Below are 24866 nucleotides of genomic sequence, written 5' to 3'. Positions count from 1 at the left end.
ATTTGTATGAGTGTTTTGCCTGCATGTATGTAAGTGTACCATATGTATACAGTGCCTTTAGAGGCCAGAAAAGGGCGTCAAATCTCCTGAAATGGGGGTTGTGGATGGTTGTTAGCCAACATGTGGGTCCTGGGAACTGAATCCAGGTCCTCTGCACAAGCAGCCAATGCTCCTAGTCTCTGAGCCAACTCTTAGCCCTCTCTTCAAAGTCTTTAAAGAACCACCACACTGTTTCCCACTGCAATTGGTTGCATTGCCATCAGCAGTGTGCAAGGGCTCAGTTTCTTTGCCTCTTTGTCAATGCTTTTCTTTTTTAGAGACTATATATATACATATATATAATATATTCTACACACACACGCAACTTCACAAGTGTGAAGTGATATTTTATTGTAGTTTCTATTTATAGTTCCCTGAACATTGATGATTTTTAGCAGTTTCCCATATACCTGTTAGCCATTAATATTTCTCCCTCCTAGACCATTTTTAATTGGATTATTGGGGGGGTATTGAACTATAGAAGTTCCTTACATATATCAAAGATTAATACTTTATCATATATGTAATTTGAAAAATATTTTCTTTCATTCCGTAGGTTGCCTTAAAACACATTGAAGGTTCACAACAAAAACCTCAACATTTCTTCAACTGTGCATCCAAATGGAAAAATAGAAAAATGGGAGTTTTCATAATATTTAAGTATTTAAAAGTAATTTTATGAATGCTTTGAGTATTTTGTACAGATATTTTGATCATATTCACCCCCCCACTCCTTTCAGATGTGTTCTAGTTCCCTACAACCCACAACTTCATGTTCTTTATGTTTGCTGTTGTAAATAACTCACCAATTCCAATTTGTGGGGTCCATATAGTCTTGGGAGGCAGAGGCATCCCCTGGAGTATAGTCAACCTACCAGGGGCCACATCTGGTCCTCCCTGAGCTCTGGCTTATACAATCTGTCTCCTATTCTTCCATGTTCCCTGAGCCTTAAGATTAAGGAATGTGATATAGATGTTCCAGTTATGGCTGAGCACTCCACAGACTTACTTTCTACACTTCACAGACACTTATTCTCTACACTTTGACCACTTGTGAGTGTCTACATTAACCACCATCCACTGCACAAAGAAGTTTCTCAGTTGAGATTTAAGACTTGTACTAATACATGGGTTGAGAGATATGAATTTAGAAGGCAGTTTGATATAGTGCCCAGGCAGAAGAATAGTAGATTCACCCCTGGGCCTGTGAGCTCACCAACCATGTGTATTTTGGGCCAGGTTTACAGTACAAGACATGTGTTTCTGCCTATTAAGTAGGTCTTTAATCCAATCAGAAAGCAATTCGTTAGCCCACAACATTCATGCCACTATTGTACTCATGGGCATATCTTGAAATGTTGTTCATTATTATAGCTCACAGGGTTCACACCTGGGAAGCCTGTTGATGACATCTTTTCCATTAGAAGCCTACATAGCACCTTCCAATATTATGAAGCTTAGTCAGCAGGGTGAAAGCTTCTTGATCTATACCAACGTTATTTGTCTTTCTCCTGTGACCAATGTATTTGGTGTCTTCAGAAGTAAGTTCTTATTACCAAGCTCTGGTAGGCAATACAGAGCAGTAGCAATAACCTGTAGAGTCCAGGAAACTAGAACGTGAACATTTGTGGGAAGGGAGATGTAATACCTTAAGGCAAGGGTATAGTACAACATGATATGAAAAGGAAAAGGAGGATCATGGGGAAGGAAGCTTAAATGAAGAACAGGATGTGAGGGCAGGGTAGAGGTTAGGAGGGGATTAACTAAAATTAAGACTATCTGAAAAATTCATATGAAGCTGCAGCATTACTATGCCAACATTACAATTACCTGAGCAAACAAACCTGATTTTTAAATTTAGTTTTTAAGATTGGGTCTAAACTAGGATCTCTCCCAGAATTGTCCTGATCAAACTCTGTTGTTGGACCTGTGTCCTGGAACTGTCTTCCAGTCAAGCCCCACCTATTTATTTATTCAAAATGGTTTCTCCAGCTTCAGATGGGGAAGTACAAGTTTGACTCCACCCTTATGTTAACAGACCATCCTGCCTTTTCATCCCTAGTTCTACAATATCTCATTCATCCAAGGTCATATGTCCTTCTTAACCTTCACCTTGTGAAATGGAGATGGGTGTGCCATCTTTCAGTGCTTAGATATATTAATTCTCAGGCATACTCACATTCATTTCTTATCTTTTTGAATGGAGTACCAAATTGAGGTTGCCAAGGAAATGAAATCAGGTGCCTAGGTCACAAGACACAGACACAAATTCACATGATCAGTGAATTTGTCAAGGTTAATTAAAAGTCATTAGTCCAGATTCTGTACATTTTATAAAACTCATCCCTATAATGAGCTTCCATTTAAAACACTTATTTTTTATTTTTAATTGTGTATATGGGCATGGTGAAAGTTGTACATGTGTATATAGGTTCCCATGAAAGCCAAAGATGTCAGATGCCCTGGAACTGTAATTATAGGCATTTGTGAACCACACAGTGTGGATACTGGGAACCTAACTCAGGTCCTCTAGAAGAATAGCAAGTACTTTAACTGCTGATCCATCTCTTCAGCCCCATATACAGTGGAGTTACCCTACACAGGGAATGATGCTTCTCCCAGAAGCTGTAAGTTGCCAAATAAAAAGACAAATGCCAAGTGTGCAATACCTCCTTTGGAATTGTTGTTCAGAGATGTCCTGGAGAAGCCCCAAACAATACTGAAATATTTAATGCCTGTTTTATTTGTCCATTTTTCTATAATACATTCATCATTTAAAACAACAAATAGCTTGCAAATAAAGTATGTGTGAACTTGTAGTTTGATGAAGAATTTAAATTGATAGATTTTTAAATGCAAAGAGTATTTTATGATATTTATATATTACATATCATATATACAAGGAAATATGAACACCTGATAGAATAAATGAGAAGCATTTACTAGACTCAGTAAAATATTATGTCTTGAAAATGTCTTAGGTATTATTTAAAGATAGGTCATTGAGAAATTTTATTTAAATTATCATTAGATTAGTGAAATTAAATTTATTTATAGAATAAAGTTTTATAGAACAATTCTAAAGAAAATCTAATCCAGGAGATAAAGAAAAACTTAAAGATAAAATGAATACCTCTGGCAGAATGCAGCCTAGACAGTGTTCAGCACATTTCCTTAGAACTATTCCACATTGAGTGTCAGATCCTGTCTTATATTATGTACCATAGAGTTTAATTATGACTGCCTGAAGTTTTTAGACATAATTTTTACATATTTAATAAGTGGATATTTAATAAGCATGTACTATGTACAAGGAAATGTTTTAATCAATATACATACAGCAGTAAAAATTGACCATATAATGTTCCTGATCTGGTAGAACTTAGATCCTAAGGAGAAGAGACAGAAATGACAACAGAAAGACACAATAGCTTATTTTATATGAGGCAAACAAAAAAGTATCCAAAAATAAAGCAGAGATGTGGTGGTAGAGTGACTGATGGATGGAATAGTGTTTAGATAGAATACCCTGGCAAAGCTTCTCTAAGAGAAAGAAAGATAATGTCGGGATCAAATTGGATATCAAAAGTCACATAGTAATCGAATATCAGAGAACACAGTACTACAGTCAGAGGGTGCCCAGACAGCAGTTTGACTAGGTGTTCAGGGCTCTATGAAGGTCAATGTGGCCAGAACAGAAGTGGACAGGTGAACAAGAACTAGATCAAGGAAAGCCTTTTAGGAATGGAGAAATACTTCACATTAATGGGAGGCCACTGGAAGGTTTCAGCAGAGAGTAAAATGATAGAAATTATTAAATTGTTTGGTTTCTGAGTGGAAGGCAAGAGCTAGAAAGTGGTCAAGGGGTTCAAGGGATGGCTCAGCTGTTAAGAGCACTGGCTGCTCTTGTAGAAGACCTAGGTTTGAATTCCAGTACCCACATGGCAGCTAACAACCATCCATACTCCAATTCCAGGGGATCAAACACCCTCTACTTTCCTTCCTGGCACTGCACAACATAGGTGAACTTACATATATGCAGCCATAGTATTCGTACATATAAAAGAAACAGAAATAAATCCAAAAATAAGGAAATTTGTACAGTCCCTGGGAACATTAAGTGACCAATCTGTGCTGGTGCCTCTGCCTTAGCCCCACAAGGAACTACTGCTCCTGGATGTCTTTTGACTTCTTAATTATGTTTTGTCATGCAACTGTTTTTCATATGCTTCAGAAGTACTTTAGAAAACAGGCACTCCAAGTGAAGTGCTCTTAGATTTTTCATCTGGTAAAACCAGATTCTTATCATACCATGTCCATGCCAGCAGGAAAAGAAACTGGGTAATAAGCCTCAGGGCATATAAATCAAGCCACAGTCATTGTCCTGGTAAGGCAGTAATAACACAAATGTCAGTCTCCATTTATGCCTTATTTCCTAGTTATGTGAGTCCTCACCTCACATTCTAGCATAGTTTCAGAACTATTCAATGAATAACTGGGGGAAAGCATTATTCTTCCTGAACCCACCAACCTTTATGTTATATAAGCGTTCTAATATATTTAATTATTTACTTTAAATGCATATATAGAACACTACTTTAAACTTATATTTGACTCTATTTCTTGAGAAGGCTTTCATGCATAATTCAAGTTTGAGAAGCATTTCTGTCTTTAAAGAAGTCTATCAAGACTTTAGAGCTAAAAATAAGTGTGACTTTGCAATGTAATATTACTTATGAGAAACATAAATTGTAATTGAGGTTTCAAAGTACATAAATCTACTGCTGCCTTAGGTTGAAATGGAAAAAAAGACATTGACTTCTCGCACCAGATATTAGAATGAATGCTTGGGGACCTGGAGAGATGGCTCAGTGGTTTAGAGCACTGAGGATCTGGGTTTGGTTCCCAGCACCCACATGGCAGTTCAAGGGAATCTGATGCCCTCCTCTGGCCTCCACAGGTGTTACACAGCATGAGTGCACTTACATGCAGACAATATACTCATAACGCATAAAATAAAAATAAGAAATAAAATAAAAAAGGAATGAATGCTTAGAATTAATAAACAATTTATAAAATATTTGGGAGAAAAATTACAGTAATTGATGAAATGAGCCACAAAATTTTAATTATTACCTATTTTATAAAAGAATTTAATCCCAACATTCAAAACACACAATTCTTTTTCTCTGTGCATAATTTAATTTTGTGAGCCTCTAAAGCTTCATAAACCAAAGACACTAAGTGGTGAAAATCCAATAGAATCTTTTTAACAGTCACTGAATCAGATGACAATATGATGGCCACACTGAGTTGGACAGTCAGTACTGAATCTACCTGAATCTGTGTGGCCCCTGCCCAGCTGCTGATTTGTCTAACAGTACAATGTACCATGACACCAATCTTTAGGAGGTAACAGATGGTATGAAACACTGCAAAATGCTTACCCAAAGGATAACCAGTGTTTCCTGTTTGGGTTTTTTTGTTTTTTTTGTTTGTTTGTTTGTTTTTTGTAGAAAGAATGATTTGGAAATTGGTTTTGTTTCTCTGGACTGCCTCTTCAAAAATCACCTTATTCTTCCTGCCCCTCAAGAAATTGAATGATATACTTTTCTGTGAAAGCCATTAGTTTAAAATTTTAGAGACAGAACAAAACATTTATCCATTTCAGAAGAGATGTTTCCATTAATATTATTGAACTGAGCTATGTTAGCTGGATTAACTTCTTCCCTGGTGACATTGATGTACTCTTCTGTGATAGTCTCAACAACTGTTACCCTTAGTTTCTATATTTATCTCAATCCAATGATATTTGGCTTTGATTTAATTCTCCCTTAACTACATTTACTTGTTTTTATTTTCCTTTTAGGAAAATTGCATGCATTGTTTTTAATCCATGTATGTTTGAGTGAGATTTTTTTCTGCTTTTAAGTTCATTTACATAGTTTGTTCTCTTATTTTTTATTGAAATTTTTATTGAATTTTTGTGTATTTCATACAGAACATGTCAATAAATCTTAATCATACTTATATTCCATTCTCCACTGGCACCCTCACATAGCTCCCCCCAACACTAGAATTCATACATTCTGTCATTTGTGTTAAGGCCTATCATTTCATGTTAGTGTCCCCAGATGTTCTTCAGTGCAAGTTCATCTACTGAGGTCTAGCTATCCTATCTAGAGTCCCTTACTTTGGGAAGATCAGTTCTTCCTTACCCAGCAGTAATCAGCTGCCAATAATTCTTCAGCTAAAATTGAGGTCTGCTGTCCATTTCCCCAGTTCTATTGCTGGGATTTTGTTAGTTTGTATTTGCATGGATCTTGTGCATACTGACACCATTGCTGTAGGTTCAAATGAGGAGGGTCCCAGGAGCTTGTAGGATTCTATTTCCATATGGTCATGCACCTTCTCCATGGCTTGTACAATCTTTCCACTCCTCTTCCACAATGGTCCCTGAGCCCTGGGTGAGTGAAGTTTAGTACAGGATTCCTGTCCAAGGACCAAGATTCTGAAGACTCTATCTCTATGCTTTGGCCATTTGTGAGCTTTTCTGTTCCTGACCCTCTGTTGCATGAGGGAACTTCATTAAGGAGAATTGAGATATTCATTAGTGTCCTCTTTACCCCTTGTTCTATGTTCCATAAGTCTTAGGTGTAGAGGTTGCATTGTAGATGTGGCACTTAGGGCTGGGCAATTCACAATGACCAGTTGTGCTACTCTGCAACAGTCTTGTCTGATGCAAAAGAAGCTTCTTTGATGAGTGGTGACTGGGATATTTGTCTGTAAATATAAGGATACATATTTTGCACATAGTAAGAAATTACATTAGTCTAGGGATGTAGCAGTCTTGGAGTTTCCTCTAAGATCTATGACCTCTACAGCCATGTATATTTGGCTATGTTTACAGTACTACACATGAGTTTCCTCCTGTTCAGTGGGCTTTTAGTCCAGTTAGGTAGCTGTTGCTTGCCCCAAAGATAAAATGCCACTACTGCACCAATGTCACTTGCTATGCTGGTCATTGATGTGGTTTTATGGTCTTGAAGCTGGTGTTGGATCATTGATTGATGCTATCCCTTATCATCTTGCATAGTGCTCTCCAAAGCTATGATAGTTAGCCATCAGGGGAAGTAGCTTCCAGTTCAGTTTCAGCTCCATTGTTCCAAATCCTGTGTGTGAAGTATGTTCTGCCTGGGAGGTAATCAAGGGCTGTGGCAGTAGCCTGTGTAATTTCGGGAATCTCTTTGACCACCTTGACCAACAACTCAAAGGAAGGTTTCTCCTGTCTGGCACTGTTTCTTGTTATGTATATACACATGGATGTCTTGGTTCTAAAGGTTACTCGAAATCATATATAGCCACAGGTAATTATTTGGCTCTTAGAGGAATTTTTTTCTCTAGTATGCCATATACTTGAGCACCATGCTCTGAAGAAAGTGCTACAATCTTTATAATGATGATATAGTTTGAAACATGGTAAAATAACAAATTCTTCGTCTCTAAACCTTGGGTTGATACAGTCACTGAATGTGCACTGGGGTGACTTTTGACAATTTTTTATCATGGGTTTTGTTTTCTAATCCATAATCTAAATAATCTGTTTCTGACTTCTCTACACTATAATATTTCACCAAGAGGCACACAGTAGTCAAATAAATCAAGCAATATTCTGTTCTACTAAGAAAAGCAGCATGAGGTCAACATGAGTGCATTAGTCAAACCCCCATACCCGTTTACAACTATTTAAGTCATATTGCTATAATAACTATATCTGCCTCATGTGGTTGTTGAAATATTATATAAGTAAAACCCATAAAACATTAGTGCCAAGCACATAGCAGTACATAATATATATCAGTGGTTGTTAGTTCCACATTATAGTTTTATTATCATATCCTTTGGACTGGAAATGAATAGCACAATAATTACATATGAGCTTAGTGTTCTTTATACCTTGGACTATAAAATTTATACTTAAAATATGATATTAGAAGACTAAATGGTAATGTCCTCCTATTTGGGAATCTACTATTATTCTTTCCTTTGATTTAATAATTTAACTTGCCCAAAAGTCTTAACTCTTCAAACCCCTATTATTTTCATTCTGTGTATTTTATCTCATCCTTTTCCCCCTCTGGCTTAGTAAGTCCATCCAAATCCAAGAAAAGTTGTTTATTATTCCTACCCTCTGGAAAAAGGCTTCAAAAGTCTTAGCACTTTGTCTATGGAGCTCACTCTGCCTGCATCTTCTCTCTGTGATTGATCACATTAGCTGGTTTTAGTCTATCATTATCAGGTACACATAAGCCAAATACTTCTTAAGATTTCTCTAGATCACAATGGTTCTGATTTTTTTTGAAGGAAAGAAAAACCCTTTAATATATACGTACATACTTAAAAATATGCGTACATGATTCCTATTTAGGCTAATTAACCAACATCAACACATGACCATGAAATAATCGTGAAAAGGCTGATTACCCTCAAATAGTACATTATTTTCCACCTCATATGTATGGATATACATACATATATTTATATCTGCATACATGCATCATATATAACTTCACAGCATTGGATTTACCTATCACAGGTTCTGATTTTTAATGGTTCCTGTAGAACAACATCTTGGTACACAATGCTACAAAAACAATTTTATAGCAAAATATGTTCAAATTAATTTGGAGTTATCCTCATTGATATTTTTTTAGTAATTATCACAGAACTGGGGATGAAAGTGCTATTTGAAAGTAATTGTAGTAATGAATTCCCTAGGCTCTCACCTATATTCAGCAAAAGCATTAATGTGCGAATGCTGTTTTCTATTTTCTTTATTTTCATATTCAGTCATTACTTTAAAAAAATTTTCTTATGTGTATGAATGTATTGCCTGCATGTAGGTAAGTGCACCCGTGTCATGCAATGCCCGTGGAGGACAGAAGAGGCCATTGGATCCCCTGGAACTGGAGTTACAGACAGCTGTTAGCCACCATGTATCTACTGGGATTCCAACCCGGGTCTTCTGCAAGAACACCCAGTGTTCTTAACAGCTGAGCCATCTCTCCAGTCCCTCTTCAGTCATTACTTTTACTCATTTATCTTCTTATACACAAATGGCTGAAGGTCTCCCTAAAGCTTATTTACCTAGTGATTGCATTTATTCTGATCCTATGATTATGGAAGTTTGAAGCAAGATAATACATACGTAACAGGTGCTAAAAATAAAAAATATTAAATTAAAAGGTGACATTTCATCTGACTAAGCAATGCTTTTTTTAAGTCAAGCTTTAGTTTGATTTTTAACTTTCCTCATGAATACAATATTTCTGTCAATTTATCATACTACAAGTTTGCAAAAGAACTACATCAAAGGTCAAGTTGTTCACAAAAGCATTACTGAAATGTCAGGAGCAATTATGTTGCACAAAGGATAAACTCTTACAGAAATTAAATATCCATTTATGAAAAGTTGTCTCTGTACAGTGATCTCATTCCCAATGTCATAGTATTGATGATTTCCAAACTGTATTATGCTGCATCAAATTGGTGAATTTAAGAGTAGGTTATGCTCTAAAAGAAAAGGCATATTCTGGAATATCTTCTAGTATAAAGATTTAAGTTAAGTATAAGATTATGTCTTTTTTACCAACTTTTAAAAAATTTTTGGTTTCTTGACACAGAGTCTACTTGTAGGCCCAGTAGGCTTAGAACTTATGTAAACCAGGCTGGCCTCAGTCTCACAGAGTTCACCCTTACTCTGCCTCTTGAGTTCTGGGATTAAAGCTGTACACCACCACACCCAGTTTTTTTTTTGTTGTTGTTGTTAACCAACTTATAACAAGTGCCTACTTGTGCCTGGAGATTATCATGTTATGAATGGAAAAAAAACACATAGACTTTGATACAAAAAAGAAGGGCATGACGTCCTGCCTGTGCCTCTAAATATGTGATGACTAAGAACAAAAGAAAGGTTTTCTTGGAGCATCTCTTCCAAATGTGATCTTAAAAATATTCTTCACTTGACTTGTAATAGTGATCCTCTGCTTAGTAAGAGTAAGAATTCAAAAGTACCTTCATCCCCATGTATATAGCCTGTAACTTCAATTCAGGATTTAAGGCAAGTAATCCATAAGTTATAAAAAGAATTATCTGAGATAAGTTAAAATATTATACTGGTCCAAAATTATTGACTTTTAATTAAATATTCAAGACATAAATGATTGTAATAATTTTGTTTGAAAAAGTGACCCTTTCTTCATATATCCTGGTATTTAATCATTAGTGAGTAGAAAACATGTTTCTAAATATGGCTGTGTCTGAATCATTCAGGGTCTATTAAAATGAATTTTCCTAAAGTCTTCCTCCATCCATCCGAGTAATTTTCTAATGAAAACTGAAAGTAGAAATATTTAAAAATTCCCCACCATTTTTGAAATTTGGGAGCTAGAATAATTTTCTACAGTGTCTAAGATATTTGTCTTTATTGTCCTGGAATTTTTATACGTGCTGACAGGTTTCTGAGTTCCATTTTGGTCAGGCTCACCTGTTCTTTCTTACAGATACTTGAGTGTGTTCACACAAAGGCTGGCCTTGCTTTCTGAAAATACCCATTAATCACAGTTTGGTTTTGTTGACAATGTATCTAAATTGCTGAACCAGCAACACTCTGTATCAGTTACATAAATTTTTATCACAAAAATCTTAGGAATGGTATGAACTCTGATATGGATGGCTCAGAACAATTCTTTATAAATATTAACTGTTGATTACATTAACTGGTGGTTTTTAACACAATTGTGGCTTCTAATGTGGAAGAGAACAGCTTTCAGACAGCTATGTTTTGTATCTGGAATGTCCCCCAGTAGCTCATGTTGAAGTCTTGGCCTCTATCTGGTGACTGTTTTGGAAGGTGACAGAAACTTTAGCACATGGGGCATGGGCAAAGGAAGTAAGTAAGGGGTGCTCATTTAAAGGGCGTTGGATCCCTGGACCCCCTCATGTTTCACTATCTGCCTCTTTTCCACCAAGAGGTAAGCACTTTTCTCAGCCACATGGTCCTGGCCATGATGTCTGCCTTACCATAAGAAGCAATAATTCCAAGGAACTAGAGACCTAAAACCTCTGAAGCCATGAGCCCAAACAGATCTTTCTTCCCTTTACATGGCTCCTCTCAGGTGCTTGGAATAGCAATGAAGGTCTAACACAGAGACAAATGAAGAAAACTGCCATCATTATTGACATTTTATTTTTTCCAGAATTCTATGATTTGCTACCAAACATTCCACCATCACTGTGTCTATTAAGGAGATGTGTTGTAGCTCCTTAGCTTTGGCTCTCAGTCTAGTCTTTGGAGTACAAGGTTTTAGTGTTTCAGTGATGAGGTCATCAGAAGACAGACTAGGTCTTGGAAAAGTTTAATCATGGAAATCAATTCTTGGTTTAGTTTCTGCTTCTGAGTCTTCCCAGGAAACCAGTGTCCTGCATTTATACTGTTCTCTCTTTTTTTCATATCCAACCCACAGCTTCTCTCATCTCAAAATCCTGTTTAGATTTCACTACCTTCAGTTTTTTTTTCCTTATGAACTCTGCCATGTCCAGTCAAGTGCCATTAATTCAGTCTCTAGAATAAGCACAAATTTTACACTGTGTTTATCAGTGTGTTTATATGTTATACATAAATCTATGTTATGTGGTCTTATTAATTCTGGCAAGATTAAAAAATCAAATCTAGGTTACTTTTTTTGTCATTTATCTGTAATGCTATATATATTGTTCACACATTGTAAGTTTTAAAAAATCTCTATGGAAAATGCACAATGACCTATTTTCTTTTTATTTTTTGAATATGAAAGAAATATTTTAAAAGGAGGTGTATAGAAACCAAGATGATAATGATTCTTTAAATAAGATAATTTTAAAATAGAAATTGGCTTGAAAACTAGCCCTACAAGGCTTGATAAAGGCATTATGGATTCATCTTTTTCCAAGATGTAGGACCCATTAAGCCTCGTCTTCTTGCAGTATAGAGATAAGGAAATGAACTGGCTAGATAGGTTATGTCAAGTGGAAGAAAACAGTGGAATATCTATAAAGACAGCAGATATGAGTGCATGCATATTTAGGAGAACTACAGTGGGCCACCACTGGGTGTAATGTAGTCACAGCAGTGTGACTGGCTGACTATTTGGTTATAATCTTCAGGGAAGATTAGAAGTGTAAGAATACTCAGAAACATATTATTAGATAACCAAGACTATTTTAAATAAATAAATAATCAAAGTAAATAAATAAAGCCAATCCATGAGTATTCATCCACAAACAGCCCTGCAAGGATCTGTGAGGTACTAACAGGGCCAGAGCCTACAGGATGTCTTAGTGAAAACTGGAGCTGGAGAGACTAACATAAGACTTGTATTTCATCACAAGGTAAATGGAATTCTATTGATATGAACCACCTATTAACATAAGCTTTTAAAGATAACATAAGCCAATAGATTATAATAAATGTGACTATTTGGGGAGTGTATCGATTAACTCTTCAAAATGCCCACAATATCTCATTGATCTTCTTTGGTGCTATAATTCCTGTCCTTCAGTTCAGTGAGGAGCATCATAGCACGTCCAAGATGAACTTATTTTTCCTTCTTATCTGGAAAATGCCTGAAAGACTATAATAACTGAATGTATTTCTACCATTTCTAAAACCAATGTTAATTTTTTATTCCATAGACAGAAAGGAGACTAGAGAAACATTATGGGCAACCACATGTCTTTGCACTTCCACTGATCACAGTCAGCTAATTGCCCTAAGCTACAGTCAAACTTTCAGCTAGTATTTCCAGTTAAGGGACTGGTGCTTACTGTGCTTAGGAAGTATATCTTCAGCACTAAAAAAAATTTTAACTCAAGAGTCAAAAGGTATTTACAACACAACTCTAAACAATTTTTATATCGAAGACTTTATCTTTTAGTAACCATATCATAAATGATCATTTCTTAACAATCCTGTGCCTTTTTACCATCTTAGTGTCTTTGAAAATTTGACAGTGGAAACTGACTAAATGAACAGGTTTATGCTGTGAATCTAGTGCAATGGTATTTAACAGTATATTTCTACAAGTGTACTTATAAGGAGAATTAGGAAACTATGATTAGCACATTAGTCTATGTTAATTGGAACACAGTGAAGCTTAGAATGGGCCATATCCATTCCTACAATGGTAAGTAAGAGATAGCAACTTCTCCTCTAACTGGAATGAACCTGGTCTTCACATCATTAAAGCAAAAATATTTTCCAACTGTGTAGCAAATATTGTGCTAGATACTTCATTAAAAGACTTATATCATTTAATATGTGTAACAATATCATAAACTACTATTATGAGCTTCTATTTGAGCACTGGAAAGCTAAGTCTTAGAATATTTATAATACATTGCTGAGCAAATAGTAGGATATTGAGCCTTTGGGGTATGTGCCAAAGAGTGACTGGTATACCTACAATGTACCCTCCATACCTAAGGCTCAGAGAATATCACAGAAGAGGGAACAGAAAAAACAAACTAAGAATCAGAGGGACATTCTAAGTAGTCTAAGAATCTATTCAATGGTGTATATTTTGTGTATTTGGAGAGAAAAATTAAACCAGGGAAATTTGTTACTTTTGTTATTAAAAAACATGAAATTTATAAGGTGCAGAAATTGACATTATACATAATTCCAAGCTTAGGAACTGTTAAGTGGGAGGAAGTTACAAAAGAGAAAGAAATAATTCTTAAAATTTAAACATGAAAAAGATTTTTTAATCTCAAAATTTGTCATGTTTTTTCATTTAGCATTTTATGTATTTTTGCTAATGTCATACATGAGAACTTTATTTGCAATATTTTCACTGTGCCAGTCCTGCCACCAGCTTTTCCCATGCCCTTCCACTCCATCTCAATTTCTTGACCTTTTCTTTGAGTATTGTTATTACACATATATGTATACAGACATTCATGAATATATACATATATAATGCATTAAGTCCACTTAGTGATACTTATTTGTACGTGTATTTAGGGCTGACCATTTAGGATTAGACAGCCTCTCAGGAAGCTTGTCCCTGGAGAAATCTGATGTTCCCTCTCTCAGCATCCATTGATTGCCTGTAGCTCCTTATCTAGAGGTTGGACCCCATTAAATTTTCCCCACCCACACTGATATGCCAATTTGTTTTGTCATCATGCAGATCTTGTTAATCTACCATACTCTGGAATTTTCACAGGTGCAGAGTCTCTATCATGTCTACAATGCATTATCTAACATCAAGCATCATGTCCCTCTGGTTGTTACATTATTTATGCCCCCTCTTCTGTGATGTTCCCCAAGCCTTAGGTGTAGAGGTTGTATCCGTCACTCCTTCGCATATACCCAAAAGGCTTTATATTCAACTACTTGCTCAGTCATGTTCATTGCTGCTCTTTTCACAACAGCTAGGAAATGGAAAGAACCTAAATGTCTCTTATCTAATGAATGAATTATGAAAAATGTGGTACATTTGCATAATGGAGTTCTATTCAGCTGTAAAGAAAAAATAAATCATGAAATTTGCAGGTAAAACAATGGAATCAGAAACTGTTATGCTTAGTGAGGTAACCCAGGCAGAAAAACAAGCAACACATATTCCTCTCTCATTTGTGTTCTAGTTCCAAATTTTTAGATGTGAGCGCATATCATGAAGTAACCACAAATGAAAAGAAATTAGAAAGGAACCATGGGAGGAGATGGGAAGAAGGAACTTGAGAGAGGGAGATAGTAGAACACAAGCATTATCAAGGGAGAAATGGGGAAATGGGAGGCACTTTAACTGGGGTCAGAGAAGGAAGGACTTTATGGAGGGACAGAAAGGAAAGAAAGATAAATAATACTTAAGTGGTGTAAAATGATCCCGTGGGGAAATGTATCGTTTCATAAGCTTACTTAAAAAGTACACATATATATGTGAGTGCATGTGTGTAGTTGAAGACTTTATAATATATAACAAAAATCAGATGCTGGGTGTGGTGGTGCATGCCTTTAATCCCAGTACGTGGAAGGCAGTAGCAGTCTGATCTATGTGAGATCAAGACCAATGTGGTCTACACAGTGAGTTCCAGGCCAACTGGTGAGAGCAGAGAGAGAGAGAGAGAGAGAGAGAGAGAGAGAGACCCTGATTCAAACTAACAAACAAACAAAAATTACAGTACCAGGCAAGGGAAATTTCCCTTCATGTTGTTGGTCATGTTAGTCCAAGCAATTCCCAAAATAATATAGGTTATTGTCACAGTCTTTGGTTGCCTTAGGTTGCCTCCTAGAACTGAAAAGTAGACCCTGTTACTGAGCAATTGAGTTGGAATAAACTCGAAAGTCTCCTCCTCAAAGGCAAGCTTTTATAGTACTCAGAAGATACTATACATGCTGCCAAGGAGAAAATCAATCAGTGATCTTACCCAGCTCTAAAGCCTATGAACCACAGCAATGAATGAACCAAAAAAAAATCTCTATGGTACAATAGTGGCACTTTTATCTTAGAAGTAAACAACAGGTATTTAATTAAATGTAAGGCCCACCCAATGGGAGGGAATCCGTGCACAGTACTGTAAACATAATCAAGTATACATGACCAGAGAGGTCATGGACCCTGGAGAAATACTAACTACTGCCATTTCCCTAGACCTATGTAATTTCTTACTATAGTCCAAATCTGTATCCTTATATTCACAGACAAGTGTAGCTCTCAGCACTTATCAAAGGCTCCTTTTTGCAACAGATGGAGACTGTTACAAAGTTCCACAACTAGTAAAAATACAGAGAATAAGTGACTTTAAGATAAAGTTATTATTTTAATTTCCTAGAGATTTTAGAATGTTTTCTATAAACTTTAGTCATGGTATACAGAAAATAATCAGAGCAAGCGAGTCTGTTACATTCAGTAAGGCATAAATATCGCAGAAAGGTCATCAGTATTAATTTCAGTTAAATGGACATGATCAACACCTTTATTCAAAGAGACAAGGGCTTTCAGATACTCCCATAAAATACTGTACACACAGAAAGTATATATTAAAAACCTACTAGGGGTCTAAATTTGATTAAGTTCTATTATATAAAATACATTAAAAACTCGATTAAAAGTATTCAAAAAGATACAACTATTATCACATTGTCTTTAAAAGTAGGTGCTAACACTAAACAGGAGCATAAGAAAGGGTCCCATGTTGAAACTCATGCACATCTTTTATTCTGCCTAATATAAGAGTTCTTAGAAAGGGAAGTAATACATAAAAAGAGTTTAAAGAGAATTACCCTATAAGGAGATATTGTCCCTTTTAGACATCATAAGCTAACAGAAAAAAAAAAAAACTTCAATGCCAGGAATGGATTCCCTCTCTAGAAGCTGTTAACCAGGGTCTCATGGACTTGCAAATAAACTGGTCATTGGACCCACTCTTGGTTACCTACAACAAATTGTTGGTAAGACTCTATTGTTAAAGACACTACAAACATGAGCTGTAGAACAAGGAAAGAGAATCAAGTTTGTGCTGACTTCAGAGCCTTATAACTACTGGCTAATATTCATAGTACTGAAAAGGGTTGTTATTTTTCAGTATGTTATTTTTCAGTATGCTAACAGAAGGAAAAAAATAATCAACTTTACCCAGCTGTGAATCTTGTCAACAACAACAACTGGCCTGGCAAGATATGCCCACCAGTGAAATAGTGGCACAAATATTATGGAAGTAACCACCACTCTCTAATTGGATTTAAGGTCCACTTCATAGGATCCATCCCATACCTGACACTGATATCAGCTTAGGAACCTGTAGCTAGAAAGGTCACAGGACATAGGGAATTTTCTACTAAATACTTATCATATTATACTGAAACGCAGGAATCCTAGCACAGATAATAATTGCTGTGAAAGTTGCCAACACAGAAACAATATTATTTTCATACGGAGATATTCTGTTTTAGCATAATAATGAAGCAGGCTTAAAGCCCTAATGTATGTGACCTTGGGTATGGCCTCATTCCTGTTCCCAGATTTCACTTGAGAGCCTCAAACATAACTGTTTGCAGTCAAGATAGCCTACCCTGCTGCATCACTGTGGGCTAGACTTTTACTCTAATTGTAAGTCTGTCAAGTATCCAAGAATCATCCAGTGATAAGGTAGTAACATCACACCCCTCCAACAGTCTTATATATCTCCACTGTAGAAAAATGAACTGAGATCCTCAAAGAAGCTCACACCCATGCCCCCCTGTGAAACTTCACTTCTTCTGAGTGCCACTCATTCTCCTAATCGTTATACCTAAGTCTATATTAAAACATCCTTAATAAAATCTCCAACTCTGATCATAAACTGGTTAAGGCTAAAAGTAAGGTCTACTCTCCCTCACCCAGTAGCAATCAGTCTCCAACAGTTTCTAGACTAGAACTATCCCATCACACATTTCTTTCTCTTCACTCTGGGACCTTGTCTGATTGAGTTGGCATGGGTCCTGTGCTTGATGCCACCATTGTCACAAGTTCAAATGTGCAAGCTTCCAGTGGCCTGAAAGTCTGTTTCCCTATGTTCATGGATGAACCCTGGCTCTTACAATCTTTCCACCCCTCTTCCTCAATAGTCCCTGAGCCATGGGTGGGTGAATTTTAATATAAGAGTCCTGTTCAGGGACACACACTCTGCAGTCTCTTTCTTTAAAATTTAGCCAGTTGTGGCCTTCTGTGTGCTCCATACTCTGTTATACAAAGAAGCATCACTGGTGAGAGTTGAAGGATGCACTAGCTTTCTCTCTACCCCCGTTCCATTATATTCCATGAGCTTTAGGTGGAGAGGTTCCACTGTAGGTATGTCAGTTAGGACTGGGCATCTCTCAGACATATATTCTCTGTGTTGACCTGTTGTGGAACTCTGCAGTAGGCACCATATATTGCAAAAAAGAAGCTTCTTTGATAAGTGGTGTATGGTATACTTGTCTGTAAATATAAGGATCCATATTTAGCATATGGTAAGAAATTTCATTTGTCTAGAGATATGACAGAGATAGGGTTTTCTCTAGGATCTATGTCCTCTCCTGTCAGGTGTATTTGGCTGTGTTTATAGTGCCACTCATGAGTTCATTCCCATTGAGAGGGCTTTAAGTCCATTTAGATATAGATAACTGTTGATTATTTTTTAGGGTTACTCTAGAATTTTATAGGTCTGAAAGAGAAGTCTAATTCTCAAATTGCAGCACTAGGGACTCACTAAAGAATATACTCTTTTGGTTTGCCTCCATATTTGGTTTCACTCTGCTCTACATCTCCTTTCTGCCTTCCCCTTTCAATTCCATTATATTGATAAGTATTAATTTTGAGGTGGCAATGCCTTCAATAGAATACCACTGTAAGATAAAAAAAATAAACTTCAAAAGCTATACATTTCTATGATTAAGAATAAATCAGAATATATAAGCTTTGCATTTAAAGTGCAATTAAATATGTGCTTAAAGTTTTACTTTCGTTGTTGTTTTTGTTGTTTTCTTCTTCCTGACAGGATCTCCCCAGTCACAGCCCACCTGGAAGTCACTGTGTGAACCAGGCTGGTCTTGATCTCACTGAGATCCAGCTGCCTCTGCCTCTGTAGGATTGGGATTAAAGACTTGTGCCACCACACCTGACAATGTCTTACTTTTATAATCTTGATCCTAAAACTGTATCAAGACTTGACAAACCATATTTTTTCCATTGTATTTCATTTAATCTCTACCAATATTAATATAACAAGTTTTCAGTATATACTTTAACCAACAAAGAAATTCTATGCTAGATTTTGAATTCTCATTTTGTTTTATTTTGATGAGAAATTTCTTGAATTTTCAGTGTAATTACTTTAAGCAGCTGCTCAAAGCTTACAATAGCAATAGGAGACACAGCAGAATGAAAAGGTATGGAAGAGTCCAAAACACAGTTTGCTGGTATTCATGAAAATAGGCCAAACATAAGAAAATTTGAAGCCTCCTTCAAAGATTCCAAAGTACATGTTTCAATTTATGAAACTGATGAATTATGAAACATATTCTTAAAATTACACTTGTGAAAAAAGAAAGATTAAATGGATATATACAAGACTAATGAAATCTCAGTCTGAGTTTATAAAATTAAATAAGTACACCAATTTTATTTTATGTGTCAACTTACAGAGAATCACCATCAAGTTTAAGACATATCTTTCAATTAAGGCTTCAAAGTAAGGGTAGATTGCAAAACTGTGGACAATGGTTGTTCATTTAGATTTTATTTTATATTTCCTACTAAAAATACACCTATTTTCAGGGATAAAGTAAAATTTTGTAGGTAGGTAAAATGAGTGATATTAACAGAAATCAATTTTATTGGCAAAGTTTTGTCAAAAAAGATTATATTCACTACAAAAATGTATGAATAAAGAGAACTGAAAACATTTATACTGTCATAAGAACCTCACTAAGATTTGAGCCTCAGAGAGATGCAAAAAGAGCACATTGTGCTGGCTTATACCTGCAGCATCAGCTGCAAAACATCCTCAACCATAGAAACCATCACCAGATGCGTTCACCCATCCCAAAAGGGATGCTCACTCAGACAAGCAGTGACTCAATTGGTCCTACAGTGTGCCACCACTTCCAGTAGAAATGAAGTTCTTAAATCCAAATGTAGTAGTTGGTACATATCTATTACTTTGCTCCACAATATAATAGTTTGACTTACTCATTTTGTCATTTTATAAACACAAAAGATTTATTGATTACTATGTATCAGGTACTGTTCTAGGTGCTGAGTACAAAGTAATAAAGAAGAAAGATGAATATTTGGCCAGCAATGTGGTTAGGTGGCTAAAGGTACTTGCCACTAATGCTGAGAACCTGAGTACAATACCCAGTACCCAGATTCTGGAAGGAGAACCAATTGCCCCAAGTTGTTTTTGACCTCCACATAGATGCCATAGTACATATGTGCTTCTCCACACATACACACACAAATAAATAAATAAATAAATAAATAAATAATAAATAAAGTTTTTTAAAAAGACAAATGCTATATCCTTATCTGATCTAGTGTTTGAGCAAGATTGCAATAGGTTCTAGCAGTGATTTAAAGTTATGATAAAAATACACCAGTTACTGTGAGTGTTTTTGGTCAATGAAGACTCCTTTCAGAAACAGAAAACTGAACTGAAGCCTGAATTTTGATAGTAGGCTGTGTAAACACCAAATTTTTCATGAAAAGTGAAGAAGTGTGAAATGCCAATGTCAACAGTGAGCTTTGTTTATTGGGGGAAAGGGTACAGTTATTGGGAATAGAACATAAGGCTTCAATGTGCTCACAGCAGCTCTGACTATAAGCACAAGACCTGTGCAGGATCAAGCCAAGCAAAATGCCTACATGGGTGGGGGAGGTAGTTACAATGGCTCACTGCTTAGCTGAGGAGCTGTTGAGCTATTGGCATTTGAGGGCTGCTGGGGGACAGAGAGGGTTTTCTTCAGGGATACAGCCCCTGAGAGGCCCTACCTCCTTAGAAATACTGGCAGCACTAAGTGGGCTCTAGTTTTAAACAAAGAGCACATGAAGTTGGAAAAGTGGTGAAGGGAATAAGGGAAGAATTGGACCAAGAACATCAAAGGTATATTTGATCAAAACACATTGCATGCATGTATGAAATTCTTAATGAAAGAAAAGCTTCAATGTTAATGTAAGATAATGATGGCCAGGAGATAAGAGAGTGGAGAGTCACGATTGCATCTGGCAAGGTAGAGGACAGCAGTACAGAATACTCTCCAGAATCAAGGAAATCTCAGACATTGGATCTGAGGTGATCTAAACAGTACCACCATTTATGTATGCTGCTTGGGTGAAAGAATATGCCTACAGGAAGAAAAAAATTCTCTAGGCAAAGTATGATGAGTGAACAGGATGATAAGAGGTAAGAGGAACTTGAAATACAAGGAAGGTTAAAATTATACATCCCTTTAGTTTAGTCTCCAGCAGAGATCTCTCACTCAAGCCAGAAACTATTCTAATAGCATAGTTGGAACAAATTTACAATTATTGCAGAATTATATTTTTCTGAGTGAAAATGATTAGAAAACTGTCAGATGAGACATAGAACTGTAACACTTTTTATATTTTTTATTTATTACTTTTATTTTATGTATATGCATGTATTGCCTGCATGTAGGTGAGTGCACCCATATCGTGCAATGCCCACGGAGGACAGAAGAGGCTGTTAGATTCTCTGGAACTAGAGTTATGGACAGTTGTTAGCTGCCATGTGGGTGCTGGGATTCGAACCTGTGTCTTCTGCAAGAACAGTCAGTGTTCTTAAGTGCTGAGCCATCTCTCCAGCCCCAGAATTGTAACACTTTTTAACTCTAAGCAGGAGAGCAGTCTCAAGCTTCCCTTTCATTCCATAGGATATTAGAAACAAAAATGAGAGCTGTGAGATGGAACAGTACAAGACAGCTCTCACCCTTGTACTAAGAACAAAGCCCAGATTCATAGAAAGAATTAACATTATGTAAATTCTAAAAATTGCCTTATACAATGATTTTATGCTCTATTTACCACCTATATATCTACTTATTAATCATATTGACTTATTGGAATGTATGCCAAACCTCAAAGCCAGTAAAAGCAGAATTACAGAAATCAGAGTCACTAAAATGAACATACTATTGTCTCAGTTGTAATATTAATGAACCTCTCTTACTAATGAAGGAGCTTAATGATTTAGGGTTTTATAAACTAGTGGCTATTAACACATAAATGCATTTCAATTGGCCTGTGCTTTTGTGTAACGACAAAAGATTTTGCAATGTAGGAGCTATTAACATGTTAGAGCATTTCCAGTTGACTGCCGATTTCCTGTCTTGTTTTCAAATATATGAATATGGAATTATACATTACAGTGATATTCCTTAACTTCAACCAGGGACAATTAGCTTGAATTTATTTGTGTAAAGTTTGTCAGGAATGCCACAGTCAATAACCCTTCCTCACCTGAACAACTAAAGCAAGGCCCACAATATTGATAAGGCCATCTAGGATCATGGCTATATCCCACAGCAAATAGCACAATTATCTTCATTTGCTCAGATTCTGTATTATTTCATTCTGCTTCATAGACCTCCTTAGCACGATGTGTTAATCAAGACACAGAGTTCAGACTCTTACCAGATGTTTACTCCTTTTAGGCCATTTGCTCAGAAACTTCCTGATTATCCCTGTCCTTTATTAACAACATTTTTTGTTGACCTTTTATAAATCTCATTTCATTCATTCAACATATATTAAGTGAGTGTTATGCTGTTTTTTTCATCACTGTGACAAAATACAAGACAGAACAACTTAAGGGAAGAATTGTTTATTTTGGCTCACAGTTTCAAGGAGTTCAATCTGTGCTTCTTGGTTTGATTGATTTAGAGTCAACAATAAGACAGAACACCATGGTAGGAGGAAGAGACTGTTCACTTCATGGTGGACAGCATAGACAGAGGAGCTACAGACAGGACCTATCCCTCAAAGACACACCCCCTCAGTCACCTGCTTACTTCAGTTAGGTACCTCCTTCTAAAGTCTCCAGAGCCTTCCAAGGTAGGACCACCAGATGGCAACCAATCATTTAGTACATTAGCCTTAGAAGAACATTTCACATTCAAACTTTAAGTGTTGACCTTTTCGTCATCTCTAAAGCTTCAGGGCAAAGGGAGAGAGTAGTGTGAGGTGAGGCTACAAAGAGACAAGAGTCTAGTAATGTGGAGTTTTGAAAACTAAAAAATCTGCTCTTCACCTGAAGACCTACCTAGAAAAGCAATTGATGACTCAGAAGCGCTGTTAGTGACACCTTCCTACTTCTGTCTGTGGTTTGTGTTGTCTCCTTTCTTGCCTCTCCCAATGTGACCTTCTTAAGCAGCTGGCCTTGTGATGCTAGTCAGCGGTTTACAATTCTGCTTTTAATGAGCAAACAGATTTTCTTTAAGACAAAAAAGGGGTGACCATTTGTACAAAAACATCTTCTCTGGGCGGGTTCAGGAGCAATTATAAATAGAGATATGTGGGAATTGGTTCATGAAAACATTGACATATGCTATATTTATCCATCATTATTTGTAAATCATAGTTCATGATTAAACAAGAAATAAAGAGGAAACATAATTTAGTGATGCTTTTTTATTGCATGTTAGCATCATAAGTGTAAAATACATGTGCAGACACTGTAGAGTAAAATTACTTTCTCAGTAATATGCTTTATTTACATACCTATGCTTCTGATAATTAAAGAAGCTTCATTTATTTAGAGACCTGTGTGTATGTGCATGTTCTGATATATGCATTTTTCTTATTTTCTTTAAGACTTGTCTATAGTAGTCATCTCTTCTTTTGACTTCATTTTAAATTTAGAACAAAAGAGAAATAACCTAATTAATCTGGGTAACTGCCTTGTTTCAATCACTCATTTTACGTGGGTTTAGTAATATAAACTGTTGGTGTTTATCTGTTTCCCAGGAGAAGAAGTAGACAGACAGCTATGCAGAGATGCCATCTTTCCCATTCCAGTGGCCTGTGATGCCCCATGTCCAAAGGACTGTGTGCTCAGTGCGTGGTCCACATGGTCCTCCTGTTCACATACCTGCTCAGGGAAAACCACAGAGGGGAAACAGATCCGAGCTCGGTCCATTCTGGCCTATGAAGGTGAAGAAGGTAAGGTCTCTAGCTTCTTTTGGAAATTGGTGACTATTTTCTTTGTGTAGCCCATATAAGATGATCTTCCATGAAAAATAACAGACAGAAATCCAGAAACAAAGGTTTAATATCTGTCCATGTGGTAGGCAGTATGATTCTGTTCCTGATTGATCTTGAAAACGTACCTTTGATAAAGGAGAAAAGACTTTTTAAAGCATTTTTCTCTTTTTTACATTCTCCTAATAATTCAGGTTCTTTTTCCTCTAAAATGTGAAAACTGTGGGGGGAAAAATCTGAAAAAGTGGATTCTGAAACTTTTTATTGGTTATTGGTTTTTTTTTTTCTGTTTCAGTACTTAGTTTTATCTTCCTAGATTCTAGTGTCTCATAAAAGAGTCATATGTAAATAATAAGAAAGTTAGATAAACAGCACATGACTGCTTCTGGGATGAGCATTAAACATATTCTGAATACAGACTCTGAGTTCCACAGGTCTCATATGTGGATTCACCCTATTGGGTGAAGACAGCATATTTGTCACAGATTCAAACCTGTCTTTTGAGTAGACATCCAAATGCTTATTTGGTCTCTGTATGACTACGCAAGAGAAAGTCATACTTACTCTGGTTCTGGAAAACTACACAGGATTAGAAAACATAGAAGTGGGGCTGGAGAGATGGCCCAGTGGTTAAGAGTGCTAGCTGCTCTTGTAGAGGACCTGGATTTGATTCCCAGCACCTACATGATGGCTAACAACAGTTTGTAGCTCCACTTTCAGGAAAATTCAACACTCCTGACCTCCGCAGGTATTACATGATACAGGTGCACTTACATACATACAGGCAATACACTTATGCACACAAAAAATAAATAAATATTTTTTTAAAAAAAGACACAGAAGTCATTTCTTTCACTTTAAGATATATTCTTTTGCAAGAATCCATGTGTGCTATTATAACACTGTCAGGCGGAGTGACCCCTCATTAGTATACCTAGTACTTATAAATATTTCTATATATGGTAACTATGCACTAGTATTAGCGCCTAAAAATAATCAATTTTGAGGGAATTTTATTGATTTATACATTTTTAATGTTTTTGA

At 36.3% G+C, this 24866-nt stretch overlaps 1 protein-coding gene across 3 annotated transcripts in view; it reads left to right on the top strand.

Moving 5' to 3' along the window:
• Thsd7a (thrombospondin type 1 domain containing 7A) overlaps positions 1–24866 on the top strand; it is a 444595-nt gene that overhangs the window by 313533 nt on the left and 106196 nt on the right. For all 3 annotated transcript variants that reach the window (XR_003847217.1, XM_008854527.3, XM_029556884.1), the window contains exon 7: positions 23589–23783. Coding sequence is in view for 2 of the 3 variants with exons in the window: in XM_008854527.3 (XP_008852749.1) it covers positions 23589–23783 (195 nt within the window). In the remaining variant the exon portion in view is untranslated. The remainder of the gene's footprint in view (positions 1–23588; positions 23784–24866) is intronic.

The sequence above is a fragment of the Nannospalax galili genome, unplaced genomic scaffold, assembly GCF_000622305.1.
Source record: "Nannospalax galili isolate Female #2095 unplaced genomic scaffold, S.galili_v1.0 scaffold787, whole genome shotgun sequence".
NCBI lineage: Eukaryota > Metazoa > Chordata > Mammalia > Rodentia > Spalacidae > Nannospalax > Nannospalax galili.
This window is presented reverse-complemented; position numbering and strand designations above follow the sequence as displayed.